Source organism: Calidris pugnax, unplaced genomic scaffold (assembly GCF_001431845.1).
Source record: "Calidris pugnax isolate Ruff unplaced genomic scaffold, ASM143184v1 scaffold205, whole genome shotgun sequence".
Lineage (NCBI taxonomy): Eukaryota > Metazoa > Chordata > Aves > Charadriiformes > Scolopacidae > Calidris > Calidris pugnax.
In genome coordinates, this window is record NW_015090943.1 from 72,072 (window position 1) to 98,616 (window position 26,545).

The 26,545-nt window shown below is 53.3% G+C and overlaps 1 protein-coding gene across 1 annotated transcript in view; it reads left to right on the plus strand.

The window, feature by feature from the left end:
• PLEKHM2 (pleckstrin homology and RUN domain containing M2) overlaps positions 1–26,545 on the plus strand; it is a 51,848-nt gene that overhangs the window by 7,453 nt on the left and 17,850 nt on the right. The window contains exons 2-9 of the mRNA XM_014951886.1: positions 15,610–15,716; positions 15,866–15,975; positions 17,611–17,710; positions 18,550–18,637; positions 19,108–19,294; positions 23,976–24,210; positions 25,419–26,192; positions 26,454–26,523. Of these exons, the coding sequence (XP_014807372.1) occupies positions 15,610–15,716; positions 15,866–15,975; positions 17,611–17,710; positions 18,550–18,637; positions 19,108–19,294; positions 23,976–24,210; positions 25,419–26,192; positions 26,454–26,523 (1,671 nt within the window). The remainder of the gene's footprint in view (positions 1–15,609; positions 15,717–15,865; positions 15,976–17,610; positions 17,711–18,549; positions 18,638–19,107; positions 19,295–23,975; positions 24,211–25,418; positions 26,193–26,453; positions 26,524–26,545) is intronic.

The window sequence follows — 26,545 nt, forward strand, 5'->3', positions numbered from 1 at the left end:
GGCGGCGGGGGGGGGGCCTGGAGACAACCCCGTCCTCAGCTCTGGCTGGGGTGTGGGGTCGGGGACCCCCTGTGCTGGGGCCGTGGGGCAGGGGACAGCCCTGGGGACCCCCCTGTGCAAGGGCTATGGGGTAGGGGACAGCCCCAGGGACCCCCCTGTGCTGGGGCTGTGAGGCAGGGGACAGCCCTGGGGACCCTCATATACGGGGCTGTGAGGCAGGGGACAGCCCTGGGGACACCCCTGTGCTGAGGCTGTGAGGCAGGGGACAGCCCTGAGGACCCCCCTGTGCAAGGGCTATGGGGCAGGGGACAGCCCCAGGGACCCCCCTGTGCTGGGGCTTCGAGGCAGGGAACAGGCCTGGGGACCCTCATATACCGGGACTGCGAGGCAGGGACAGCCCTGGGGACGCCCCTGTGTCAGGGCCCTGAGGCTGAGGACAGCCCTGAGGACCCATCTGTGCGGGGCTATGGGGCAGGGGACAACCCTGGGGACCCTCATATACTGGGGCTGTGAGGCTGGGGACAGCCCTGGGGACACCCCTGTGCCTGAGGACAGCCCTGAGGACCCATCTGTGTGAGGCTATGGGGTAGGGGACAACCCTGGGGACTCCCCTGTGCCTAGGTCGTGGGGCTGGGGACAGCCCTAGGACAGCTCTGGGGACCCCCATGTGCCAGTGCCGTGGGGCTGAGGATGGCCCTGGGGACCCCTCTGTGCCGGGGCTCTGGGGCAGGGGACAGCCCTGGGGACCCCCCTGTGGTGGGGTCGTGGGTTGGGGGACAGCCCTAGGACAGCCCTGGAGACGCCCTTGTGCCAGGGCCATGGGGCAGGGGACAGCCCTAGGACAGTCCTGAGGTGTCCCTAGGGATTGTCCTCTGCTTCTGGGTGGGGGACACTCCTGGGGACCCCCCAGACACACACCACAACCAGACATGTGAGGCCAAGGAACAGTCCCTAGGGACATTCCCCTCCTCTCCAAGCCAGAGGGCTGGGAACACCCCGGGGACACTGGGGGAGTCTCTGGGATGGGAGTGTGAGGTCAAGGACATCTGCCATCCCCTTTGTCAGAGGCAGGGGACACCTTTAAGGATTCCTCTGTGCAGGTTTGGGGGTGTTCCTAGTGACCCCCTGTGCTGGGGCTGTGGTGTTGAAGCCAACCTTGTTGCTGGTGCCTTGGGACACCCCAGAGGCACCCCTGGGGGTGTGGGGTCCTGGCCCACCCTGCCAAAGGGACACTGCCAGGGTCACCCCCAGGAACCTCCATCTCAGCTGACTGGGATATACTGGGGTTATCCCCGGGGGTTCCCCCTTTCCAAAGGGTTTCTTTCTCCCGTGGACAGGACTGGGGGGTCCTGGTGGGACCCCTTTTCTTGGGGCTGTACAGGGGAGTGGGGTCTGGACGAGTCCAGCCTGAAACCCTCTTTGGAGAGGTCCTCCCTCCAGGCAGGGGCATGGCAGGGGTTGGCTGTGCCCTGGTCTGAGCCCTCAAAACATGGGCTCTGAAGACATGTGCTGTCATACCTTGTCTCTCACATTGTTGTTCTGCTTGCCCCTCATTTCTCCTGCCCCTCGGCATCTGCTGATGGTGAGAACGTTTCTTAAAGCTTAAAGTCCCTTTGGTGGGACTGTCTCCGCGCTGGCACAAAGGGCACCAGGATGCTGGAGTCTGGTCACAGGAGTGAGCTGTAATGACATGCTGGAAGTTTTGGGTTGGGCCACATGTCCTGCATGATGCCCGTGGGAGCTCCAGCTGTGCCTGAGAAAGAACAGCAGCTCTGTTTGAGGAGGTAAAGAGAGTCTTGGTCCAGTTTTCATCCCAAGTTTGGGGGAAGAGGAGGCTTTTTGGACTCCTTGACATTTCACCAGTTATTTGGTTTCTGCTGCCTTATGGAATAGGAATTTTTCCGTGGTCTGCAATGTGTCCTGACACTGATTCATCCATGAAAACTTGTCTTACGAAGACCATCACAAGTGAATTTGCAGCACTATTAAGGAATGGATGGTTTGACATCGCCTCTGGGACATAGGATGGACATGCAAACCTGTCCCAGCCTTTCTCTTTTCTTCCATGGGTGACCTTGTGCTCTGGTCTCTCACCGTTCTGTCCTTTGAAAATTAAGGATATTCTTTTATCTACCTGGAAATGGGTGGATGTTCAGCCGTCTCCAAGCTCTGTTACAACGCTCTGCAGCGCTACTGCCTGAGTTTCCCCGTACGTATGAGGATTTACTACTTCCCCACAGGATTTGTTGGGCATAATTTATTTGCGTTTGGAAAATCCTCAGAGGATCCCTGTTGGAAATGCTATAAAATCAACGTGATGGCTATTTTAATTATTACCGTACTTGAACAGGACTCCTCAGCTCCAGCTCTGCCAACGCACCTCTGTCTTGACTTGCCTCGATCTCTGCCGACTCCTGTCCTGGTCCAGCAGCCAAGAGGGATTTGGGGAATTATCACTCCTACCCTGTTCAGCTCAGAGCAAGGAAGCTTGGCGCAACGTAGGAGCCTCTGTGAAACTTCAGGGTGATGGATTCAGCGATACCATCCCAGCGAAACCAAACTCAGCCGCGTGGCCCAAGCCCAGTGCTGGCATATCCCTGCTTTTTACCCCCGGGATGCAGTTCTCCTCCTTCATCATCACTCCCTTTCAGCTGTGGAGCCGCTGATTTTTCCCGGCGCTTCCCCATCCGACTTCATCCCTCAAATCCCTGATGTTTCTCTTTTTCTCTGTGTTGGTGGGGTAGATTAGGGGAGCAGGTACACCCGTCCCACACCCTGCCTGCGCGCTGGGAAATCCTGCTCTCCTTCATCCTCCTCGGGGTCCCTCTTGAGCAACTCCCCGGCGCTGGGATTGTGTCATGGGGTGCGGAGGAGTTTTCCAAGTCTCTCCCCTCTGATTTCAAAAGCTTCCAGGCTGTGTAGGCTGCTTGCTCCTTACTTTTGCCATCGTCGCAGGTTTGAGTTGTAGAGCAGAGGGTTTGGGGTGATGTGCACACCCCTCCACACCACTTTTTCAGTCAGATGATGATCATTGGGTTTTTTTCCTCCGCTTCAGACCCAAAGAGGAGTTTGTGGACTCTCAGCAGTCCGTGCACTGCAAGTCAGACGTTATTTTAGAAGACAACCAGGACTAAACCCCACTGTGAGGCTGGGTAAACTGGGACAAGCCACCACTGAAGGCTGAGGTACCTGGTTACAACTTGAGTAGCAGCAGCAGAAAAAAATGCCTTATTTTCACCCAGTGGCCCTGGGAAAACCATCCAGGCGCTTGTCAGCTTCCCTCTGCCTCAGAGGGGGAAGGCAGTGGGCGGCAGCACAGCCCTGGGCAGGGTTTGTGCCACAGAGACCTGTGGCTGTGACTTCGGCTGTGACTTCAGTTTCTCCAGGGTGCTTCTCTCAGCAGTCCGTGCACTGCAAGTCAGACATTTTTTTAGAAGACAACCAGGACTAAACCCCACCGTGAGGCTGGGTAAACTGGGACAAGCCACCACTGAAGGCTGAGGTACCTGGTTACAACTTGAGTAGCAGCAGCAGAAAAAAATGCCTTATTTTCACCCAGTGGCCCTGGGAAAACCATCCAGGCGCTTGTCAGCTTCCCTCTGCCTCAGAGGGGGAAGGCAGTGGGCGGCAGCACAGCCCTGGGCAGGGTTTGTGCCACAGAGACCTGTGACTTTGGCTGTGACTTCAGTTTCTCCAGGGTGCTTCTGAATTTCAGGAGTGGGAGGAGGGTGGTCAGAGCACAAGCAGTGAGTAAATGCCATACAAATCAACAGCAAAAACAATGCTTCGGTTCCAAGCGAACCCCTCGAGCCTCAGTGAACAGGACTGTTTCTCTCTTGTTTTCCTAGAAATACACGAGGGATGGAGCACCGCTAGGAAAGGCAGGGATGCAAACCTGCTCAGAGAGAGTAATTACAAACCTGTGGGTTTCTCTGTGTGATACCCAAGTGCCAGATCTGGACCGTTCACATACTTCACCCGTATCTCAGAGATCAGCTTTGCCACTGACTGCAGAGGTGTGAGCTCAGGCCTCGGCTGCAGAGAGAGAAGCAGAACATCTGATTTAGACACCAAATAAATTGTCCCCCGCAGCTGGAGAGGTGTCAAGGGGCTGGTGGCTTCAGGAGAGGTCGGGAGAGCTCAGCACTAGGGAGTTGGGTCCTTGCTTCAATCCCAGTACACCTCCAAGGGAACTGGGAGCACAGTATGGATTTCCCATCTGCAGCTTGTCCTCTTGGGGAGATATATAAATTAATTCCAAGGGCAGTGCTTTCTGCTCTGATTACATGGACAGTGTGATGCTATGGAGCTCCTTGCTTCTGTCTTGTGACCGTTTCTTTTCCCTTTTCCCATCCAGTGCTCCCTTGGCCAGTTTTCTCCTCAGAGGGCTGTGCTCCAGCCCAAATTGCTGTGCAAATTGATGCCTAACCCTTTTTTTTTTTTTTTTTTTTTAAAAAAAAATTAGGGGTTTTTTTCTTCCATGGGTGACCTTGTGCTCTGGTCTCTCACCGTTCTGTCCTTTGAAAATTAAGGATATTCTTTTATCTACCTGGAAATGGGTGGATGTTCAGCCGTCTCCAAGCTCTGTTACAACGCTCTGCAGCGCTACTGCCTGAGTTTCCCCGTACGTATGAGGATTTACTACTTCCCCACAGGATTTGTTGGGCATAATTTATTTGCGTTTGGAAAATCCTCAGAGGATCCCTGTTGGAAATGCTATAAAATCAACGTGATGGCTATTTTAATTATTACCGTACTTGAACAGGACTCCTCAGCTCCAGCTCTGCCAACGCACCTCTGTCTTGACTTGCCTCGATCTCTGCCGACTCCTGTCCTGGTCCAGCAGCCAAGAGGGATTTGGGGAATTATCACTCCTACCCTGTTCAGCTCAGAGCAAGGAAGCTTGGCGCAACGTAGGAGCCTCTGTGAAACTTCAGGGTGATGGATTCAGCGATACCATCCCAGCGAAACCAAACTCAGCCGCGTGGCCCAAGCCCAGTGCTGGCATATCCCTGCTTTTTACCCCCGGGATGCAGTTCTCCTCCTTCATCATCACTCCCTTTCAGCTGTGGAGCCGCTGATTTTTCCCGGCGCTTCCCCATCCGACTTCATCCCTCAAATCCCTGATGTTTCTCTTTTTCTCTGTGTTGGTGGGGTAGATTAGGGGAGCAGGTACACCCGTCCCACACCCTGCCTGCGCGCTGGGAAATCCTGCTCTCCTTCATCCTCCTCGGGGTCCCTCTTGAGCAACTCCCCGGCGCTGGGATTGTGTCATGGGGTGCGGAGGAGTTTTCCAAGTCTCTCCCCTCTGATTTCAAAAGCTTCCAGGCTGTGTAGGCTGCTTGCTCCTTACTTTTGCCATCGTCGCAGGTTTGAGTTGTAGAGCAGAGGGTTTGGGGTGATGTGCACACCCCTCCACACCACATTTTCAGTCAGATGATGATCGTTGGTTTTCTTCCCTCAGCTTCAGACCCAAAGAGGAGTTTGTGGACTCTCAGCAGTCCGTGCACTGCAAGTCAGACATTTTTTTAGAAGACAACCAGGACTAAACCCCACCGTGAGGCTGGGTAAACTGGGACAAGCCACCACTGAAGGCTGAGGTACCTGGTTACAATTTGAGTAGCAGCAGCAGAAAAAAATGCCTTATTTTCACCCAGTGGCCCAGGGAAAACCATCCAGGCACTTGTCAGCTTCCCTCTGCCTCAGACGGGGAAGGCAGTGGGCGGCAGCACAGCCCTGGGCAGGGTTTGTGCCACAGAGACCTGTGGCTGTGACTTCGGCTGTGACTTCAGTTTCTCCAGGGTGCTTCTGAATTTCAGGAGTGGGAGGAGGGTGGTCAGAGCACAAACAGTGAGTAAATGCCGTACAAATCAACAGCAAAAACAATGCTTCAGTTCCAAGTGAACCCCTCCAGCCTCAGTGAACAGGACTGTTTCTCTCTTGTTTTCCTAGAAATACACGAGGGATGGAGCACCGCTAGGAAAGGCAGGGATGCAAACCTGCTCAGAGAGAGTAATTACAAACCTGTGGGTTTCTCTGTGTGATACCCAAGTGCCAGATCTGGACCGTTCACATACTTCACCCGTATCTCAGAGATCAGCTTTGCCACTGACTGCAGAGGTGTGAGCTCAGGCCTCGGCTGCAGAGAGAGAAGCAGAACATCTGATTTAGACACCAAATAAATTGTCCCCCGCAGCTGGAGAGGTGTCAAGGGGCTGGTGGCTTCAGGAGAGGTCGGGAGAGCTCAGCACTAGGGAGTTGGGTCCTTGCTTCAATCCCAGTACACCTCCAAGGGAACTGGGAGCACAGTATGGATTTCCCATCTGCAGCTTGTCCTCTTGGGGAGATATATAAATTAATTCCAAGGGCAGTGCTTTCTGCTCTGATTACATGGACAGTGTGATGCTATGGAGCTCCTTGCTTCTGTCTTGTGACCGTTTCTTTTCCCTTTTCCCATCCAGTGCTCCCTTGGCCAGTTTTCTCCTCAGAGGGCTGTGCTCCAGCCCAAATTGCTGTGCAAATTGATGCCTAACCCTTTTTTTTTTTTTTTTTTTTTAAATAAAAAAGAATTAGGGCTTTATTGAGGCAGAAGGCTGGAGATGGGCCTCAGTGTGCATTCACCACTTTCTGTGTATCCTCTCCCAGCAGGGTGCAGACCCTTCTTCACTCAAGTGCTTGTTTTCTTCTAGGAGATATGACTCTGTGTGGCAGCAGCAGGATGAGAACTGCCTCCTGGTGCCTCCCCGTTGAACCCATGCTGTGATAAGCACGCTAGAAATGCCCACAGCTTCATATCTGTCCTTGGCCAACCATCTCCTGGTAGCTAAGAGCTGTCACAGGTGACCTGGTTCATGCTGAAGATGGTAGCGTAGATGTTTTGGATTCTCTTATTGGATTTCCATGCCCTCCTGGTCATGGCAGTGGGTTCAGGAGATATTTGTTGCTGTTTTCCTTGGGATTAGGTGGTGAAAAGGCAAAGTCCTTGAACAGTGCACTTGGTTGGCAATTTCAGGTGCTAAACTTAAAATCAGAAAAGAGATCAGAATCCAAGATTTTGGGACTCTTCTCTGTTTTTCAGGCTTTCCCACCGGCTTTGAAGGACACAAATTCCCATGAACTCTAGAGCAGCTGATCCTTGGTGCATGTCAATCAGGTGGAGCAATGGTTTTTTGCTGATGTTGCAGGAGTTCTTGCCAAAAGCTCTGGCCCTGCTCCGTTTATGCATGACTTTGGGAAGGTTTCCACTTTCCCCACAGTGAATTAATGCTGTGCCTCTTCTGCTTGTCTCCGGATCAGATTTTCAGCCCCGTACCAGTGAAATTCCTTTGCAGTTCCCCTGGCCCTGCGTTGCGACATCTCTGATCCTCCCACATGGCCAGGGAGGGTAGGTTTGGGGATGGTTTAGTGTCCCCACGTCCTGGAGAGAAGCAGGTAGGGCTGGAGAGGAGCATCCCTCTTCAAATCATGGAGAGAACGTTCTCGTCTTCCTCTGGGTGGATTTATTTAAGCCCAGTTGTCGTGACACAGAGGTAGGAGTTCCAGAGATGTGAAAATAGGCAAATTGTGACTTGCTTTCTGCTTCCTGTTGAAAGGCACCTCGCTGGCTCTAAGACCACAGGGGCTTTTTATCTCTGGCAGAGTATTTCCTCTCGTTCATGTTTGCTCCAGGCCACATCTGCTGTCGGTGTGGGGAGCACGCAGCAAGGATTGACATCGCTCCTGTTGGCACTCCTGCCCCTTTGCCACATGTCCCAGGGTCACCTGCCACCAGACCACAGGGCCACCAGAAGCCCATGGCTGAGGCCAGCAGCAATTTTTGGAGCTCGTAAGTCCACCGTGAAGACACGAGGGTTGCTCAGGTGCTCTTAAGAAGTCTACCAACTCTCGTAGCTCTGGCACTGTGTATTTTGGTGGCCCTCTAAGGGCTTTGCCACCGTTTGGCAAGCGAGCAAAGCCGCTTGTGGTTCTGCTGAGAGCGCAGCAGTGTGTTTCTCGGGTTACTTGAGCATGTCAAGGTTTATCTCTTTTCAGATTCCTCATGCCACATCCTGACATAGGTCTGACTGATTCAAGGTTCGTCATCTGCAGTTGTAAGGGGATTGGATTCTGATATTGTCTCTTTATACCCAGAAGAGGTGTTTCTCAAAGCCAGCTCTGGCTCTGCCGTTAGACAAGGCTATGATAGCCTTTTGGGGAGAAAAAACGTCCCATTTGTTCTGCCACTAACTCCCATTTCACCAGGAAAGCGGTTGGTTTAGGAGGATGAATTGCAGCAGTGGGTTTTGTACAAGGGGCTGAAGGGATGCCTCTCAGCCTCCCTACCTCCGATTGCACAATTCCAGTTCCTCTGGAGTGATTTCAGCTTTCCCCGTTCCTGATATCCCGGTCCAAGAGGAGAAACAGAAATAACTGTGGGCCAGAGGACTTGGTCGATGGGGAGGGATCCAAAGCTGGCGTCTGAGTAAGCAGCAGCTCCCTGGGAGAGCAGCGTTCCTGAGACTTGCAGGGCACGAGGACCCTGAGTTTGCTTCTTTTGGTGTGTTTACCAGCCAAACTTGTGTTGTGTTTGTTTTTTTCATTTCCCGTGAAATCTGTTTATTTCTCTTGTGCCAAGCATGTGACTTTTCCCTCTGCCTTCAGTGAGTGCAGGGATCTTGTCCCCCAGCTCTGTCCCGTCCCCCATTCCCTGTGCTCTGCTCGCCGTGACACAGGAGCAGGATGCTCCCCGTGACCTGCAAGGTGTCACCACTGGGAAAAAGACCTGTTCTTGGCTGAGCCCTGCACAGCTCCAGCCTGCTGTGAGGTTTGCTGCTCGGAAATTATGAAGGAAATCCCTGGAAAAGCCTTCAGGGTGTGGGAGCTGATGAGCGTGCGTGTCCCAGGAGGTGACAGCTTTGCTGGTGCTGGATTGTAAATGCTTCAAGAGCTCTGCGTTTCCAGCCACGGAGCATCTTTGCTGTGGGTTTCAGCTTCACCTCTTTCAGGCTCCTGTCTCTGCACATCATGAGTGTGCTCCGTTTCTCTCCAGGCTGCTCCAGCATCCATTCGTGGTGCCTTCAACCTGCCGATGGATTTCATTGGGAAAGCCCATGAGACCCAGGCGAGGTGTACTGCGTCTGGGACGGGAAGCTGGATGCTGAGGCTGGTGCTGGTTTGGAAGCTTGTTGTAAGAAATGTTGAGTCAGATCGTGTTTGCAACCTCCAAAACATCCTGCTTGAGCTGAAGTTTCAGGGCTTTGTGTTCTGGAAGCATACGAGAGAGAATAACACGCTTGCCTTTTGTGGGTGGTATGGAAAACTAGGGGTTTTCCAGGGAAAGTAGTTCAGCCTCCTCTTTATCCATTTGCCATTGAATGTCTGCACTTCCCTGAGCAGGTATGAGAGTGCTAGTGGCTTATTTATTTTCTTAGCTGTCTATCCTCTCCCTTCCCTTTGCCTCTTCCCTTGGGATTGAGCTGTCATCGTCTGTATGGGACAAGTTCAGTCACCGGCCACCTTTTTTGGTGCTCCCTGGAGCTCCAGGCTTGCTCCTGAGGGTGCTGAGCTCCAGGTGCAGCCCCAGACTGAGTGCTAAGACCCAGAGCTGCCTTCTTAATGAGCATTTTTTTAATTAATCACCTTCTCAGACAGCTTTGCAAGCTCCACTCACAGGAAACCATGTGGGTTTGCTCTTGCTGCAGAGGGCTATTCTGGCTGTGTCATCCGGTAGGTGACATGCCACCATCCTTGTCCAGTTGTGCAGCAGGTACTGGGAGCAGGCTTGGGAAGGGGTTTGAGGCTAGCAAAGGGGTGGCATCTCCAGCCACCTGCCTGGATAGCTTATGAAATCCTGCCCTCAAAGTAAAACACCTACTTGGTAGCTTGGAAAAGGTCTTTCCAGCCTCTGGGAAGACGGGGAGAGGACAGGAATTGAGGCAGAAAAAAGGCTTATTGCAGTTTCTGTCGTGTTTTGATTGTCCACTTGCTGCTTGATGGCACTGCTTTTGTTTTGCATTCCTGCAGCTGGGGAAAAATCACAGGCCGTGTGCTTTGGGTGAGAAAAGTGGGTTTTGAAGCACCTCTTTCCTTCCCCGAGCGCTGTGGTTATGGAGCTGGAGGAATGCAAAGGGTGCCCGAGTGGGCTCTCTGCTTTCCTTTGGCCGTGTTTGTCCTGCCAGGGAAATACCAAACGGAACAAGGGAAATGAACTGGGTGCTGGAAAGCTGTTAGCAAAACATCTGCGGGCCAGACTGAGGGAGAGGAGCTGGAGACTCGGTTGGGTTGTGGCCAGCCGTGAGCAGGTCAGGGGCCTTGTTTCAATATTTCAATAAGCTTGTGGAAATACTGGAGAGATTTCAAAGGAGAGCCACAAGAATGATTAGATTCGGCGAATGGACTTTAAAGCACGCCTGCCCCAATTGTTTTTTGGCATCTCTTGCAACACAGCAAAGGAGCCTGGAGAGCTTCACGCTCATTGAGAACTGGTGCAATTAGTAGGCTGTAAAATTGTGCAAGGAATACCCTTTCTGGTGCGTGCCAGAGCGGGGTGTGGTGTATCACTCCAAAAAAAATTCAACTCGTGGTTGATAAACAGCAATTAAACCCACCTTCTCCTCCATGGGGACGAGGTGTGATGGTTGGGAGCCCAAACCCAGTGTTCCCCCCCGTGCAAACCAGCACTCGTTGGAGAAACTCCTGTCTGCTCTGCTTTCTTCTCGAGTGTGTTGAACTCACCACCATTGAGTGTTTGGGCTCTTATAACCAGTTCACCAAAGGGGGTTTTGTCCCACACTGTCGCAGCGCCGGTGCTCGGGCCCAGACGGGGCTGCAGTGGCCTCGGTGGATGGCGGGGATGCCTTCTGTGAGCCAACAGCGCTTATTTTGGCCACAGGAATGTCTATAAATAGCCCCAGATCAGGCCTCGAGGCATTCACCGTGTCCCACACGAGTCCTCCATCCGAGCCAGCCTCCTGGTGTTGGAGCACAGGGGAGATGAGCATCTCTCCAGAAAATCTGGAGATGACCAATGTCGCATTCGGTTAATTTTTTTTTTTTTTTTTTTCCCTTATTGCTTTCCTCCTTCCTGATTTTTTCCCCAGCTCCAGCCCGTCTCACTGCCCAGATATGTCAGGGAACTGCTTTGTGAATGCTTCACAGAGTTTGGTCACCACCTCCCAAACAGGTCCGTCTGCGACGCCGTGATTAGGGAGAGGTTGGTTTCAAATTATTCATTTGTGTTTTATAGCAATTGACAGGAGAGAAGTAAACACTCCATACAAATGCCATTTTTTCAGGGCAGTGTCACATCGCTCCTACCTGTGCTGTGTTACCAGGGTCGGGTGCCAGGACCATCCATGGTCTGTGCCTCTGCCCTAAGATGCTTGTGGTTTCCTAGAGAAACCGCAATTCCTACCTGAAAATCTGTAGGAATTGTGGTTTCCGTAGGTGGATCCTGGAGCAGGGCAGTGGGGCCTTTGGGAAATGATGCAACTGGATTTTGTTCTCCAACTGGGAAAGCTGTTTCATCCTACCTTTCCTCCCTGGTGTGTCTTCACCCTTCTCCCAAAGCCAAAAACGCACCCCCATCAGCTTTTGCAAGTCTCAGCCTTTTGTCACCCTTGCCGTAGGGATGACTCCACCCAGGAGATCCCAAGGCTCGTTCCGTCTTGTTTCCTCCCTGGATGCGTGGTAGCTCCATCAGGGATTTGCCTGGCCAAGCTCTTCTTGGGGCTTCTTGTGCTCCAGCAAGCCCTGCACCTCCTGTTCTTGGGGCTGTAAGCCCTTGGCTGTGTTTATTTTGGAGGGTTGCTGGTAATAGCACTGTCCTTTGACACAGTGTGATTTCCCCCTGTGCTTGGCACTGGTGAGGTCCCACCTTGAGTGCTGTGTCCAATTTTGGGCCCCTCATCGTAAGAAAGACTTTGAGGTGCTGGAGCAGGTCCAGAGAAGGGCAACGGAGCTGGTGAGGGGTCTGGAGCACAAGGAGAAGGGTCTGGAGAACTTGTGAGGGAGCTGGGGGTGTTCAGCCTGGAGAAAAGGAGGCTGAGGGGAGACCTTCTCGCTCTCTCCAACTCCCTGAAAGGAGGGTGTAGCCAGGGGGGGTTGGTCTCTTCTCCCAAGAGGAAACGGCCTCAAGTTGTGCCAGGGGAGCTTTAGGAGGGATATTGGGAAAAAATTCTTCACCAAAAGAATTATGAAGCCTTGGAAGAGGCTGCCCAGGGGCGATATTGGGAAAAATTTCTTCACCAAAAGAGTTATGAAGCCTTGGAAGAGGCTGCCCCAGGCAGTGGTGGAGTCACCATCCCTGGAGGGATTTAAAAGCCAGGCAGACATAGTGCTGAGGGACACGGGTCAGTGGTGGGTTTGGCAGGGCTGGGTTGATGGTGGGACTTGATGATCTGAGAGGTCCCTCCAACCTTGACAATTCTATGATTCTGTGATCCATGGGATGTGGTGGCACATCTTTGTCCCTGCAAGTCCCTCCAACCTTGACAATTCTGTGATCTGTGGGATGTGGTGGCACATCTTTGTCCCTGCAGGTAGGAGCGAGCTGTTGATGCTCTGCCTGGTGACCTACAGCTCCTAAACTGTGACCGGGAGTGCCCAAATCCAAATCCAAAACTGCTGAGTCTGGGTTTCCTGCTCGCAGGGTCCCACGTGCGGCCCTCGTGACTCTGAGTAAGGCACAGTCACAGCAGCTCATCCTCTGGCTCCTGACATTGCAGAGGGGCAGAACTGAGCCTTTTGGGGATGGGTTTCTGGACATCGCTGTGGGGCTGGGTTTCCCAGCAGCTTCCCCAGGATGGGGGTGAGATGCAGGGGTGACTGGTGTGTGCGGGGCGGGAGGCTGCATGCTCCCTGCAGAGCAGCAAAAAGTGACACCAAGCCTGAATATAACATGGAACAAGCCTTTCAAAACTTAGATCCCTCCATGGGGGGAAGATTTGGCTTTTCCAGGAAAGAGAAATCTGTTTTTCAGAAATTCCCTGGTGCTTCTCAATGTTCCAAGATGCTGAGATGAGAGAACCGCTGTTTGCTAAGGGTTTGCGTCCTCTGATGGTCCATGTAGCAACAGAGAAGCTTGGGAGCTGTGAGCTGGTTGCAGGAAGGACTGTAACAAAGAGCCAACTTATTTTTGGAGAAGGAAGGAAAGAAAAAAGAGGAAATGCCTCTCTTTCCTCATCTCTTTGGCTGCCCAGGCCTGGAGTCTCTCTGTCACGGGGAATTCCTCCAGTGAGTGACACAGACGGGCTCCAAGTTCCCTCCGAGATGACCTCCACGAGCTGTGTGTGCAGAGCTGGCTGAGTGGCTCCTTGGTTTCAGTGGTAAGCTGAGGTAGGGCCTGATTAATTTTGTTTTCCCCTATTTTTGTTATTTTTGTTTTACCTGTCGCCCACAGCTGCGTTTCCTCAAGCCAGCCCAGAGCCTGCAGAAACACCCAGCACAGAACCGCTCTCCCGAGGGCACCCCAGGTTCTCTGCAGGGGCAACAGCCTCACTGGGATAAAGTGGGAATTTCTGCCTTCAAATCCTGTCTCACGTCCTGTTTCAGCTTCCCCAAAATGGGATATTTTAGTGATCTCCAGACAGGTCTTGGAGAGCATCACCTGTAGCTCTGTCTGCCCATCCCTTGAGAGATAATGGCTCTATATTTCTTCCTCTAGTATCCTCGCTGCAGGAGTGAGCTTAAAACACAGGTAGCTCCTGAAATATTTCTTGAATAATGGGATTTTCAGGGCATTCTTCTCCCTGCTTGGGTCTGGGCTGCCTATTAATAGTGTAAATCTTCTGGCTCGGCTTCTTCCCAAAAACGGGTAAGAGCTGCTGAGCTGAAATGCTTTGGATCTCACCTGGGTGTTGTGAAAAAGTCTGTGCGTGGCTGGAGCACCCGCGGGTGGCTCCACAAACAAAGCATTATTGCGTGTTTCCTTCCCCCAGGGATTTACCTTCTCGACTAGACGGGACAGGGACAGGCTGAGCTGTGCTTTGGGGATCAGATGAGGGAATTTGGCCGCGATTCTTCGGGCTCAGCAGTTCTTTCCCATGTAAGGGCTGGGACCTGCTCCGTGCAGGGACACGCCTGGCTCTCCCGTCTTACCTAAGAGCTCCAGAGAGAGTCCAGGTCTTCAAACCAGGGGGTGTTGGAGCCAGAAATATCCATATTTTTAAGTGGGTTGTTGGGAGCAGTTCCCTAGGGGCCGTGAGGTTCTCTGTCCCCCTTGATAACTTTCACAGGATGATTTTCTAAAGGTGTTTCTCTGGTTCCAGTAATAATTCAGGAGGAGAAACCAGTTTCTGGGGACAGGTCAGACTCGACAGGCACAAACACCATCAAGGTTTTGTTTTTTTTAAAAAAAATCTATTGTCCAACCGGTGAGGTTTGGCAGAGACCTGTTGTGTCACCAAAATAATGTGCACGGGGATGATGTGTTGTGGCTCAGCTCGTCGCCAGCCAGAGCAAATAAACGTGGCATATTCAGCTGAGATTACATCCCGGGTGAGTAATCTCCCTCCCTGAATGCCAAGTATGTGTGAGACGGGGACCTAAATAGATCTGTAAGCTCTGGGGGCAGGAGGAGGCCGGTGGGTCAGCTGGGAAGGGATAGAGGATTTGGGTCCGAGGGGATTTCTAGGATTTCTAGTAGGTTTTGCAGGAGCAGAAAAGCGATTCATGCTGCGTGGAGCCTCCGAGGGCTGTTGTCAGCAGAGCGTGGGGCCGGCACTGACTTCAGAGCTAACTTTGTGTCTGCGAACGGGTTAACCCAGGATGAGTCAAACTATCCTGATTTTTGAGAGAGTGGCAATGTCAGCCTCACCCCAGCAGGGGCAAACGACTCGGGATTAATTGAGCTGCCTTTGTCCCGTATGCACGTGCCTCCATCTGTATCTGCGCCGCCCTCTGCACCCTCCGAGTCCCCGCTGCCCTGCGGCCAGGCCAGCCATGCCAGCCCCTCTTTGAAAGTCTGGGGCAGCTCTCAGCCTCCTGGCATCAATACCCAGCATAGCAGCAATTATGGGAGCTGCCTGTGACAAGAAAAACCTCTGTCTATTTCTGGGATGCTGAGATTTTGCACGGATTTAGCACAGAGCCCGCGCGCTGCAAGAATGAGGCTCCTGGACTCGGAGCATCTTTTACACCTGGAAACAACGTCTCTCCCCTGCCAGCACTTCCCAGGGCAAGACTCTGAGACTGAGGAGGGGACTCCTCATGGCAGAGCCAGAAAGAGAGCCCAGAGCTCTGATTTATTTCTGTTCTGAACTGCTTTGCGATGGCTGCACTGCCACCAAAACCCCGCTACAGTGCTGGCTGTAAAGGAGGAGGAGGAGGCCGTGCAGCCCAGCCCGCCTGCTCAGCGGAGAGGGAAGTTGGTTCTGCAGCTGCGGCCACGCTGCTGGTGTGTCTCTGAAAAGCACACAAATCTTTGTGGGTGAGGTTCTCCCTATGAGTTACTGCCTTTAGGGTTCTCTTAAAACCGATTGCTACACCCCGTAAGTAACCTGCATCAAGGCTTAGCAGTCCGAGAGATTAAAAAAAGCTGTTTAATGCAGGCTGTGAGTCTTGGTATCTCCATCCGCCTCCTCAGGGGGCTGCAGAAGGAGGTTTCAGCCATCCCACCTCTTCTTTTCACAGCTGCAGAGCTACTTTGCCGCCTGTGAAGACGAGACGCCGGCCATCAGAAACCATGACAAGGTTCTGCAGCGCCTCTGTGAACATCTGGACCACGCTCTGCTCTATGGGTAAGCGTGGAGCCTGTCCCTGGGCTGCTGAGGTGCTTGTCACCCTGCTTTGATGTACCCTCAGCACGGGAAAGCTGTTTAGGCAGTAATTGAGATGGAGATAACGATGGCCCTGCTTAACCTTTCTCTGGACTTCTTTCTTCCTCCAGCCTGCAAGATCTTTCCTCAGGCTACTGGGTGCTGGTGGTTCACTTCACCCGCCGGGAAGCCATCAAGCAGATAGAGGTGCTTCAACACGTGGCCACCAACTTGGGACGCAGTGAGTATTGGCAGGAGCTGCCCTGGCTCTCCGAGGGCAAACCTCCAATTTGGGGACAGCTGGCAGGAGGCCCGGGTGGGTTGTTGCCGGCCACGTGGCCAAAGGTGGGGCTTGAGACAGGCTGAGGGAGCCAGCGGGCAACTCCTGGCTGAGGGTGGCTTGTTTTGCTCAGGCCAAGGAGGTGGGATTCCTGCCATCACAGCTCTAGAAATAATTGCACCATTATCTCGGGATGGGGTGTCAGGTCAAAGACACAGCCCTGCTTCTGCTGCCCTGAAACCAAAGCCATCTGCTGGGTTCTGCTCCGGGAAGGGTTTCTGGCAGATGGGAGGCATCACCTCTCACCCCAGAACAGATTCACAGAATGCTGTGGGGTTGGAAGGGACCTCTGGAGATCACCCAGTCCAACCCCCGGCCAGAGCAGGGCCACCCAGAGCAGGTCCCACAGGAACGTGCCCGGGGGGTTTGAATGTCTCCAGAGAAGGAGACTCCACCACCTCTCTGGGCAGCCTCTGCCAGGGCTCTGCCACCCTCACAGGAAGGAAGTTCCTCCTCATGTTTAGGTGGAACTTCCCACATTCCAGTTTGTGTCTGTTGCCCCATGTCCTGTCCCTGGGCACCACTGAAAAAAGACTGGCCCCATCCTCCTGACACCTGCCCTTTAGCTATTGCTCAGCATCGATGAAATTCCCTCTCAGTCCGGTCTTCTCCAGGCCAGACAGCCCCAGGTCCCTCAGCCTTTCCTCAGCAGAGAGATGCTCCAGTCCCTCATTATCTTCACAGCCTCTGCTGTCCCCTCTCCAGCAGTTCCCTGTCCTTCTGGAACTGGGGAGCCCAGAACTGGTCCCAGTGCTCCAGATGGGGCCTCCCCAGGGCAGAGCAGAGGGGCAGGATGACCTCCCTCCACCTGCTGCTCACACTCTTCCTGATGCCCCCCAGGATGCCATTGGCCTTCTTGGCCATGAGGGCCCATTGCTGGCTCCTGGGCAACTTGTCCACCAGGACTCCCAGGTCTCTCTCTGCAGAGCTGCTCTCCAGCAGGTCACCCCCAACCTGTGTAACATCTCACTGTAGCTGTCGTTTGCCCAATGCTGCAAGTTGTCTGTAGTGGATGTTTGGGACCATCAAGACGGTTTTTGACGCAGGACAGTGACTGCCCAGAGGCCTCCTCTCTGCCTGATAACCCCACACCCCTCATCTCCCAAACCCCGTACCGGTGAGAGCGGAGCTGAGCGCAGACCCCACTGTCACCCCTCTCTGCACCACAATTTGTGTAATCCCTCAAATTGCGCCTGCGCTGATTCAGAGTGATTCTCCCTCCGTCTCTCCTGTCTCCCGATCCCTGCTGGGAGTGCCACAGGGCTCCCATCTCACCGGAGAGACACAGTTGTGTGTCTGCTTCTCATCTGGCCACCACACAGTCTCTTATTCCCACTCCAAATCACAAATCCACCCCATCGTCTCCCTCTGGCATTTCCCTCCCCAGATTTCCCCAAGGGTCAGTTCCTCCCCTGAAATGATACAAATGAGAACGAACAATCTGACATGTTTTAACCGATTTGTGATTATTTCCAGGCTTGCTTCGCTTCTCTGGTGTTTCCCCGCAGGTAAATCTCTCTGCTCTTTGCTTTTCAGGCCGGGCATGGCTGTACCTCGCCCTCAACGAAAACTCCTTGGAGAGTTACTTGAGGCTGTTCCAGGAGAACCTAAGCCTGTTGCACAAGTACTACGTCAAGTGAGTGTCCCAGCTCGTTCTCGTTTGGGCACTGGTTGCCATCCATTCCTGGCAGAAGCAGGCCCTAATTTGCCAGTGGGGAACAAGCAGTGGAGCAGGATCTGACCTTTCCTTGTGGGTTTTGCATGATTAATTTAAAGGTCCCATATGTGGACACGCTGTCCTATAGAAGAGGGCTTTTATGCACCTCTCACAGTTAGCTGCTGTAACTCCCAGTCCCAGATGTGGCCTTTATATTCTTCCATGTTCTCCAAGAAGCTGCTGAGCTCTTGTCCGGGGACCCAGCTCTGGTGGACACCTGGAAATCTGGCTGTAGCTTGCTTCGGGGGCAGCACATAGTGCTCTGAGCCACATATATCTGCCCTTAAGCTCTGCTATTGCTCTTAAGAAGAAGAAAACAGCAGGCTGACAGCTCTGAGGCTTTTATGTGGCAGCTCGGAGACAGGCCACCAGCATATGTGGACACGCTGTCCTACAGAAGAGGGATTTTATGCACCTCTCACAGTTAACTGCTGTTACTCCCAGTCCCAGATGCAGCCTTTATATTCTTCCATGTTCTCCAAGAAGCTGCTGAGCTCTTGTCCGGGGACCCAGCTCTGGTGGACACCTGGAAATCTGGCTGTAGCTTGCTTCGGGGGCAGCACATAGTGCTCTGAGCCACATATATCTGCCCTTAAGGTCTGCTATTGCTCTTAAGAAGAAGAAAACAGCAGGCTGACAGCTCTGAGGCTTTTATGTGGCAGCTCGGAGACAGGCCACCAAGAAAACAGAAGGGTGCTTGTAGCTTTTTCTTCTCTTTCCCACATCTTTAAAGCTCTGCTGTTTTATCTGCGCTGCAGGAACGCCCTGGTTTGCAGTCATGATCATCTGACCTTGTTCTTAACGCTGGTGTCCGGGCTGGAGTTCATCCGCTTCGACTTGGATCTGGTGAGTGTTTTATCTGTTTCTCTTGGAGCAGGGAAGGTCCTGGGTGTCAGAGGTCCCACTGCTTGGTCCAGGCTGTACCTTCTTGTTGGTGTTCAGCTGAAAACGCGAAGCTGCTGCTTTTAGGAAAGGCTTTAGGCTGGGATCTTTGGAGACCCAGCAATGGGAATTACTCCCCTGCCACTGTTCAGAAGAGGATCGAGGTAGTTTTGGGGACGCCAGCTGTGGGGCAGATTGATGGGGTTGAAAGAGTTGAGCTCTGCAAGCACGATACAAAATGCTGGTGTCCCTCTAGGTAAACACAAAGCCACTGGCTAAGCCTCCATGTCACGGCAGACCCACCAGATTTCCCCTGAAAGGTGCAGAAATGGACAGTGGGAGGACGTTGAAGGACAGCCCCATCGTTTGGACTGTGCTAATAACTGTGTGTGGTGACTCAGAGCCTGACTCACCCCACGCTTTCCTCTCTGCAGGACGCTCCTTACCTGGATCTGGCCCCCTACATGCCCGATTACTACAAACCTCAGTACCTGCTAGACTTTGAGGACCGTCTGCCCAGCTCCCTGCACGGCTCGGACAGCCTGTCCCTCAACTCCTTCAACTCGGTCACCTCCACCAACCTGGAGTGGGACGACAGTGCCATCGCTCCCTCCAGTGAAGGTCAGTGGTTTTTGGGGGATGGGTGCAGTCAGGGCTCCCACATCGCCTCTGGCTGAGCTGCTGGACCGGGCCACACGCCCAATGAGGTAGCAAATAATGGGCTGGAAGAGGGCAAAGCAAGAAACCCAGTGGTTAGGCTGTTTCTCCTGTCTTGCCCTGGGAAGTGCTGGAATTTAAGCTGTGGACATCCCCTTTGCCTTGGACCAGGAGAGATGGACTTTCCCTTCTAGTCACCAGAGGCCACGTTTCTATCCTGGGTGGGTGTGTTTTAGCAAAAGCTGGAGAAATCTCCCCATGGAGTGAAAATCGTGTCTGTCTGAACGTGGCTTCCAGTTCAGAGCAGGTATTCAGGGTGGCAGAGGACCTTTTTTAACTGTTTATTTTGTAGTCCAGAGCCCCACATACACTGGAAGTGGTGGGGAGTGGTTTCCAGATTCTTCTCTCCATGTCTGCAGTCCGAGGGAAGGTGGTCTTGGAGGTGCTGGTTTTACCTCTGCATTTTTTGGCTTGAGCAGCCTGATAAGGTGTCGTGCTCACCCCCTTACCTCTGTCAGAGAGGGCTGGGGGTGTTCCTAATGAACTGAGGAGACACATGCCTTTTGCCTGCCCCCTTAACCTGCTTTGGGCTGGAGTGGGGAGCTCTTAAGCTGCACGAAGCGTGTTCACATGAAGCAACAGCTCTGCTGCTGCTGTTCCTAATCCCAAATGCGTTGCTCCTGTTCCTTCTTTTGATGTCAGTTTGAACAGAAGGAGATGAGGGGATTCTGGAGTAGGTGGGGTGATGTGTGCCGTTAATTGGATGCAGTGAATTCAGATGGGCTCCCTCTGAGACAAGGGTCTGTGAGTTGCCTTTTGTGTGCAAGATAGAAACTGCAGGCATTAAAAATGCTGAGAAGGAGCAGCCCGGGATGGGAATTAGCATCGTTTCAGTGAAGGACTTTGAGGCACAGCACTGTTTGGGGCTCACACGCTCGTGCACTAAGCGTGAAAGGGTTTGCTTTCAGGCACTGGCTTATGCCAAACCTCCAGTGTCCCAGGTAAGTTGGAGACAGCACGAGGAACGTAGCAATGAAAGTCACAGGAGGAAGCTCCTCTGTCCCCAGAGGTCTGGCATAAGCAGCTGTTTCAGCGTATCCTGCACCCCTTTGGATTCCTGTTCCTCGCTCAGCAGAACCTGTCTTGGTGCCAGCACAAGTCTTGCCTGTCCCTGCTGACTGGGCGAGGGGTGTCACTTGGGTTTGGCCACACTCCTCCAGCTCGTCTGGTGGATGAAAGCTTAATGCTGGAGAGAAGAGGGGTTTGCAGTAGAGATCTGGGAGATTTCAGAGCTAGATTTTGGTTTTGGCTTTGTCACACGCTGTTCCATGTGTCCAGGCAGCAGTTGTGATCTGTGTCTCAGTTTCCCCGCAGACAGAGGGGTTTGGTGCTGGTGTAGAAATGGTGTCCCCCATTCCGGGACCAGGACGGTGGAGGATTCTGCTTCAGTCATTGTCAGTGTTCCTCCAACGTGGAGGAATTCGACTTCAGTAACTATTTCACTGCTCATCATTTCAACAGGAGCCTCTCGTTGCCCCGGGAGTGTAGGTGGAGCTGGGGATTTTAGGATCAGAGAACAAGTTTTTCCCTTTAATCAGACCCCTGGCTTTGCAAACATTAATGGGTCAAACATCACAGTATCTCTGGGAGGTAGGTGTGAAGTGGGGAAACTGAGGCACAGAGCAATTAAATTGAAGCACAGAGGGGATCCCTGATTAGGTACGTGACACCAACTGTTCTGGTTTGGCTTTCCAGCAGCTCCATAAAGGGGCCTTCGTCCTCCCCTGGTCCCATTGTAGCTCCCGTAACGCAAACATCCAGCAGGAACCACCATTAGTGCAGCTGGTTTCCATTTGCATCCATGTTCCCTAACTATTTTCTCATGCGTTTCAGATACCAGTGGAAGATTGTTTTATTTCTGTCCTTTCCCATTTCCCTCCCCAAAATCCCCCTTCACACTCTCCCCTGTGTCCCCTTTGTCCCTTTAACAACCGACCACCCCATCTCGATGGAATTGGGTAGAGGCAGAAAGGAGCAGAAAAGATCCCCCCCAGAAGGTGGGAGGTTGGGTGTCTCCTTTAAGCTTTTCCTGGCATACACAGACTCGCTCTCCTGGCCGTTAATCCCGGAGTGGAGGGACGTTTTCCTGCCTCTGATGATGCCTCCTGTGTCTGCCCGTAGCAGATGTGAGGCCAGAGTTTCAAGTGAGGTTCTGTGGCTGCTCGATACGTTACGGCCAGTGTTGGTAAAGGAGCCTTTTTCCCAGGTTATAAAATCAAAGGTGTAAAATCTCCGCTGTCCTAAAGCTGCGGGCAGGGATGGGCGGCCGTCCCAGAGGAACGTGACCTGAATTTACAGACCTTACGCTGTAAATTCCCTCTTTAGGGTAAGGCATGCAGGGTGCTGACTGAAAAACCGATCCACCTTCATTCATTTCCTGAAATCACTAGAAATTTCTGCTTTTTTAAATTTTTTATATGAGGCCTTTTGCCAGGAATTAATTTGGGAGGCTTTGGTTTTGTTTTCCCTGCTCTCCTGTGTCAAAAAATCTCTCTTGAAGTCACAACATCCAGCACATTGCTCTGCTCAGTTGGGATTACCACACTTTTTTTGATCCACCTTCATTCATTTCCTGAAATCACTAGAAATTTCTGCTTTTTTAAATTTTTTATATGAGGCCTTTTGCCAGGAATTAATTTGGGAGGCTTTGGTTTTGTTTTCCCTGCTCTCCTGTGTCAAAAAATCTCTCTTGAAGTCACAACATCCAGCACATTGCTCTGCTCAGTTGGGATTACCACACTTTTTTTTTAAATTTTATTAAATTTTATTTTACCACTTCTAAAACCAATTTGTTGGCGATGTCTGGCCTTCACGGTCAGGAGCACGTGCCCATTTTAGAGGAACTTCTTCTCCTTCCTCCCCGTGCAATCCCTGTGCGTATTCTTTGCACGTCACAGGAGTAAGGGATCTCTTGGCTTTACCCCCGGAGGAAACACACCCACGCTCTGTCCTTTGCAGCTAAAAGCTGGGTGGAGATTTGGGTCCGAATCGCCTGAATGTTTGGGGAAATTCTGCCTGAATTCCATGTGGATGGCTTTATGGCTCTAACATGCTTCCTCTCTCACCCCACGCACAGCGATGCTCACAGAGATGGTTTAACACCCTGCTGAAGCCCGAGTGTGTGCCCAGAGAGAACACACCATGTTTCCAAACCCAACACCCGGCAAGAACGTAACCCTGGGTGTTAGACCCGGGCTGGGAGAAGCCACGGGGCACTGGGGACAAATCCCTCTGGTTTTCCAAGGCATGTGCAGCTCCAGGGTGATCCAGCCCTGCTCCGGGCTGGGTTACTGTGTGCTGAGCAAACCTCAGCCCTGGCAAAGCTTTCATCCCACCCCCCGGCCAGGCCAACTTAGTGATGCCTCCCTGGCTGTTTGTACGCAGAGCAGGAGATAAAGTTGGGGCACTGAAAGTTCCTCCCGTTTTCAGTGGACGCTTTTGGGGTAAAATTTTGGACAAAGTTTGTTTTGTCTCAACAGAACTCGCGGGGTTTAGGCAAAAGAAGTGACGTTCGTTTTGATGATAGGGGCTAGAAGCCTGGGGCTGAAATAGCTTTTAAATGTTTTATCTTCCCTTTAATGTAGACATTAAAAATCTCCCCGATTTACTTCCCCTGACGGAGCTGGCACCCCCCGCGCTGCGGGGCAGGCCCTTTAGAGGGAACAAAGCAGCCTTCTGAAACCCGCCGTCACAAAACTGCCTTTATTAGACTTCTATAAGAGGTTTCATTTTCCTCCTCGTAAACCTACGCCCCTGAACCAGTTGGCCAGGGCTGGGATTTCCTTCGGAAGGGATGTCCCTGCCGAGCAAGAGGTTTCCAGCTGGCTTTGGGAATGGAGGGCGCTGGAGAAGAGGAGGGTGTGGGGTGACTTTCCTTTAACCGTGACTTTGTGGATGGGTAACTCCGAGCATGACTCCTGTAGCCCTTCTCTGCTGCTCCTTTTCCCTCTGAAGACTAACACGGGCCGAGCCGGGGATGCTACGACCTGTCTGTGCTCCCTGCTGTCCTCAGACCCTGGTGAATGCTGTGTGTGTGTGTGTGTCCAACCCCGCACACACGTCCAGCCCCACGTGTGTGTGTCACACGAGCTGAGAAAAGCAGCCAGCTCCATTTCTGCCCTTCTACCCGAGCGAGCATCTTCCCAAGACCCCATCACAGGGGGGCAGCAGCCCCGATAGCTCGCTGGCATCTCACTAAGGAGAACCACAGCCCCAAGACCTCCTCGAGTTCCTTCCCAAGGATGCTATTTCTGAATCCAGCTGTGGATTCCGAGCTGGAATGACGGAGCTGGGTGACCAAGCTGTTATTTCCAGGCGTTGCCCGAATCGCAGTGGGTTTCAAAATGCAAGAGCGATGCTGGGTCACGCGGTGGCCTCTCTGTCCCTCCTCGTGAAGAGCCTGCTGCCTGCAGAGATCTCTGAATGGCCCAGTGGCACTCTGCCAGCGGCCAGGATGGTGTCACTTGCCAGCAGCAAGTGACCATGTAGTGCCCTGACCCCTCCCTGTGCCCAGCTTTGCTTGATCTGACTCGATCCAGATGCCGGAGCCGACATAAATCCTGCTCTTCCCTTCTTGTCTTTGCAGATGGAGACCTCACGGACACGCTCAGCTGCCCGCGCTCCACCGCCTCGGAGGCCAACGGCAGCAAGGCCTCGGTGAAGAGCCCCACTCAGCGCTACAACCCCTTCAACGAGGAGAAAGCCGACGTGCCGTCCTCCACCGAGACCACGCCGGTGCACGCAGCGTCCCAGGAGAAGGCAGAAGCCACCCCTGAAGGAACAGACCAGTCCGAGAGCTGCACGGAGCTGGAGGTCATCAGGTAGGGACAGAGCTGCCTGGCCCGGAAACGTGCTCCCGAGTGTCATCTGTCACCAGAGGTTGATGATGTGCCACCACTTCTAGTCCAATGTAGCCTTTATACTACTATGAGAAAGCGGTTTTATACCTCCAGACACCAACTGGTGCTCTGTGGGTGTCAAGAGAGATGGTCCTTTGAGTCTGTAGGGCTACAGCTTGGCTGGACATAAACACCTTTGCCTGAGAGTCTGTATCAGAGAGCTCAGAGGAAGCCCTGGCCTTTTATTTGAGGCTTTCTCCAGCTGGTGGCAGGTTTGCAGCACCTCTGGGCCTCAGATGACTTCTCTCCCGTCCTTCCTCTTCTTTGTCGATGAGCTGTGGCTAAACCTGTTGAGGGAGATGCCTCTGCAGACCTGCTGGCCTGCGTTTGACTCTTGCAGAGGAGATCCCCAGGGGTCCCTCGGAGCCCTTAAACCCAGACGAAGAGCTCAAGGCTCTGTCTGCTCACACCCAGGGTGGGGGCACCCCAAAACCAGCCCAGCAGGCCCGAGCTCTGCTCTCGCACCCTGTTTTTCCTGGGAGGTGCGGAGGAGCTGGGTTATGTCGCTCCCCACTCTCCAGCAGATGCACAGGAAGGGGAGCATCATGCTCACTTCCCAAAAAAGAGTGACCTGGGTCAGTTTGGGTGCCATGGGGGGCCTGAACACTTCCACAACCACCATCTCCATGTGCTCCAGCCTGCATCTCCCTCTTCTGGCAGCTGGGGACGCGGCATTCCCACCTCCTCTTGAGACCTTCTCCCATCGTGCTCTCAGAGAGGGATTTCTCCCACCCCACTTCAGCTCCACATCTGTTGTGACCTCCTTTGTGGCCAAAGGAAGCCCAAGATGCTTCTGCCCATGGCAGGGGGGTTGGAACTCGATGATCTTTGAGGTCCCTTCCAACCCTAACCATTCTATGATTCTATGCCGTGTCCTGCAGCTGGTGCCTCTATTCTTTTTTGGATAAGAAGGAAATGGTGTCCATACCTTGCTTTTCTTGTGACAGCTGGCACGGAGACGGGGGCTCTTTGTGGGCACACACTGAGTGATGTTCTTGATATGAGGATTTCTCTGCAGGAGGGAAAACTGCAGAGGAAGGCTGTTGGGGAAGGGTGGGACCCCTCTCTATTTTGGAAAAGTCTAAGCGTGTGCGGATGAGTGACGTCTCCGTTGCTCTCTCACCACGCAGGTTAGCCAAGAAGAAGAAAACAGGCAAGAAGAAGAAAGTGAAGCCCGAGGAGCCAGTGAACACTCCTGCACCCGTGGAGCCCCAGCAGGTCAGCGGGGACAGCGGCGTGAACGGGCTGAGCGACAGAGAGGACCTGCAGAAAGATGATGGTCCCGCTGCCCCGGCCGGTGAGCCGAGCCCGGGCAGGCAGGAGGAGGGTCAGGAGCGCTCTGCCCTCAGCCAGCTGGCTTTACACATCCCCGAGATGAAGGACACGTCCATGGAGAGCCTGGGGCAGCCCCTCAGCAAGGTGATGGACAGGCTCAACGGGCAACTGGACCCCGGAGGCTGGAATGCCCCTCACGAGCCCCCCGGGCAGTCCTTTCGGACTGGCACGCCAGGGGAGACACCAGATGGATCGTCCTCTGGCGACTTTAGTGAGGGGATTTCAGCCCCCATGGACTTCTACCGCTTTACCGTCGAGAGTCCAAACGCTGCTGCACCAGGTGGTGGCCACCATGACTCTCCAGGGCCTGGCCAACCGCCACATGTTTCTGGTAGCTCTGAGGCTCCTGAAGAAGAAGAAAGCAGAGAGGGAGAGACAGTTGGAGCAGTAGAGGAGGCTGGAGGGGCAAGTGATGAGCCCCAAACTGGCCAGACAGAAATGGCCAACCCCCAGGCTCTCCAAGAGCCCAAGAAGGAGCAGCCCAGCCCTTCCCCAAGCAGCGCTGAGGACTCTGGTGTGGAGGAAGGTCAGGGCAGCCCTTCAGAGCTGACCCATCCCTCCGAATTCAGGTGAGGCTGGGTTTGCTCAGCAGGGAGAGTGTCTTCCAAACACTCTTGAGCTCAAGCTGGTACTTCTCCTGTTGTCCTTGGTCTTGGGGGGCAAAGCCCATCCTTTTCCAGGCTGAAGATGAAACACAAGGGGAGAGGAGAAGGTCTTGGGGGGCCAACAGGTGCCCAAATCAAGGACAAGTTCAATAAGGAAGGAGACTGCCCTTCCTGGACTCACCCAGCCCCACCTCTGTGTCCATCCTCTGCTGTCTCTCTCCACAGGGTGGATAACAACCATCTCCTCCTGCTGATGATCCATGTCTTTCGGGAGAACGAGGAGCAGTTGTTCAGGGTAAGGTGGTTGTGATCAATCT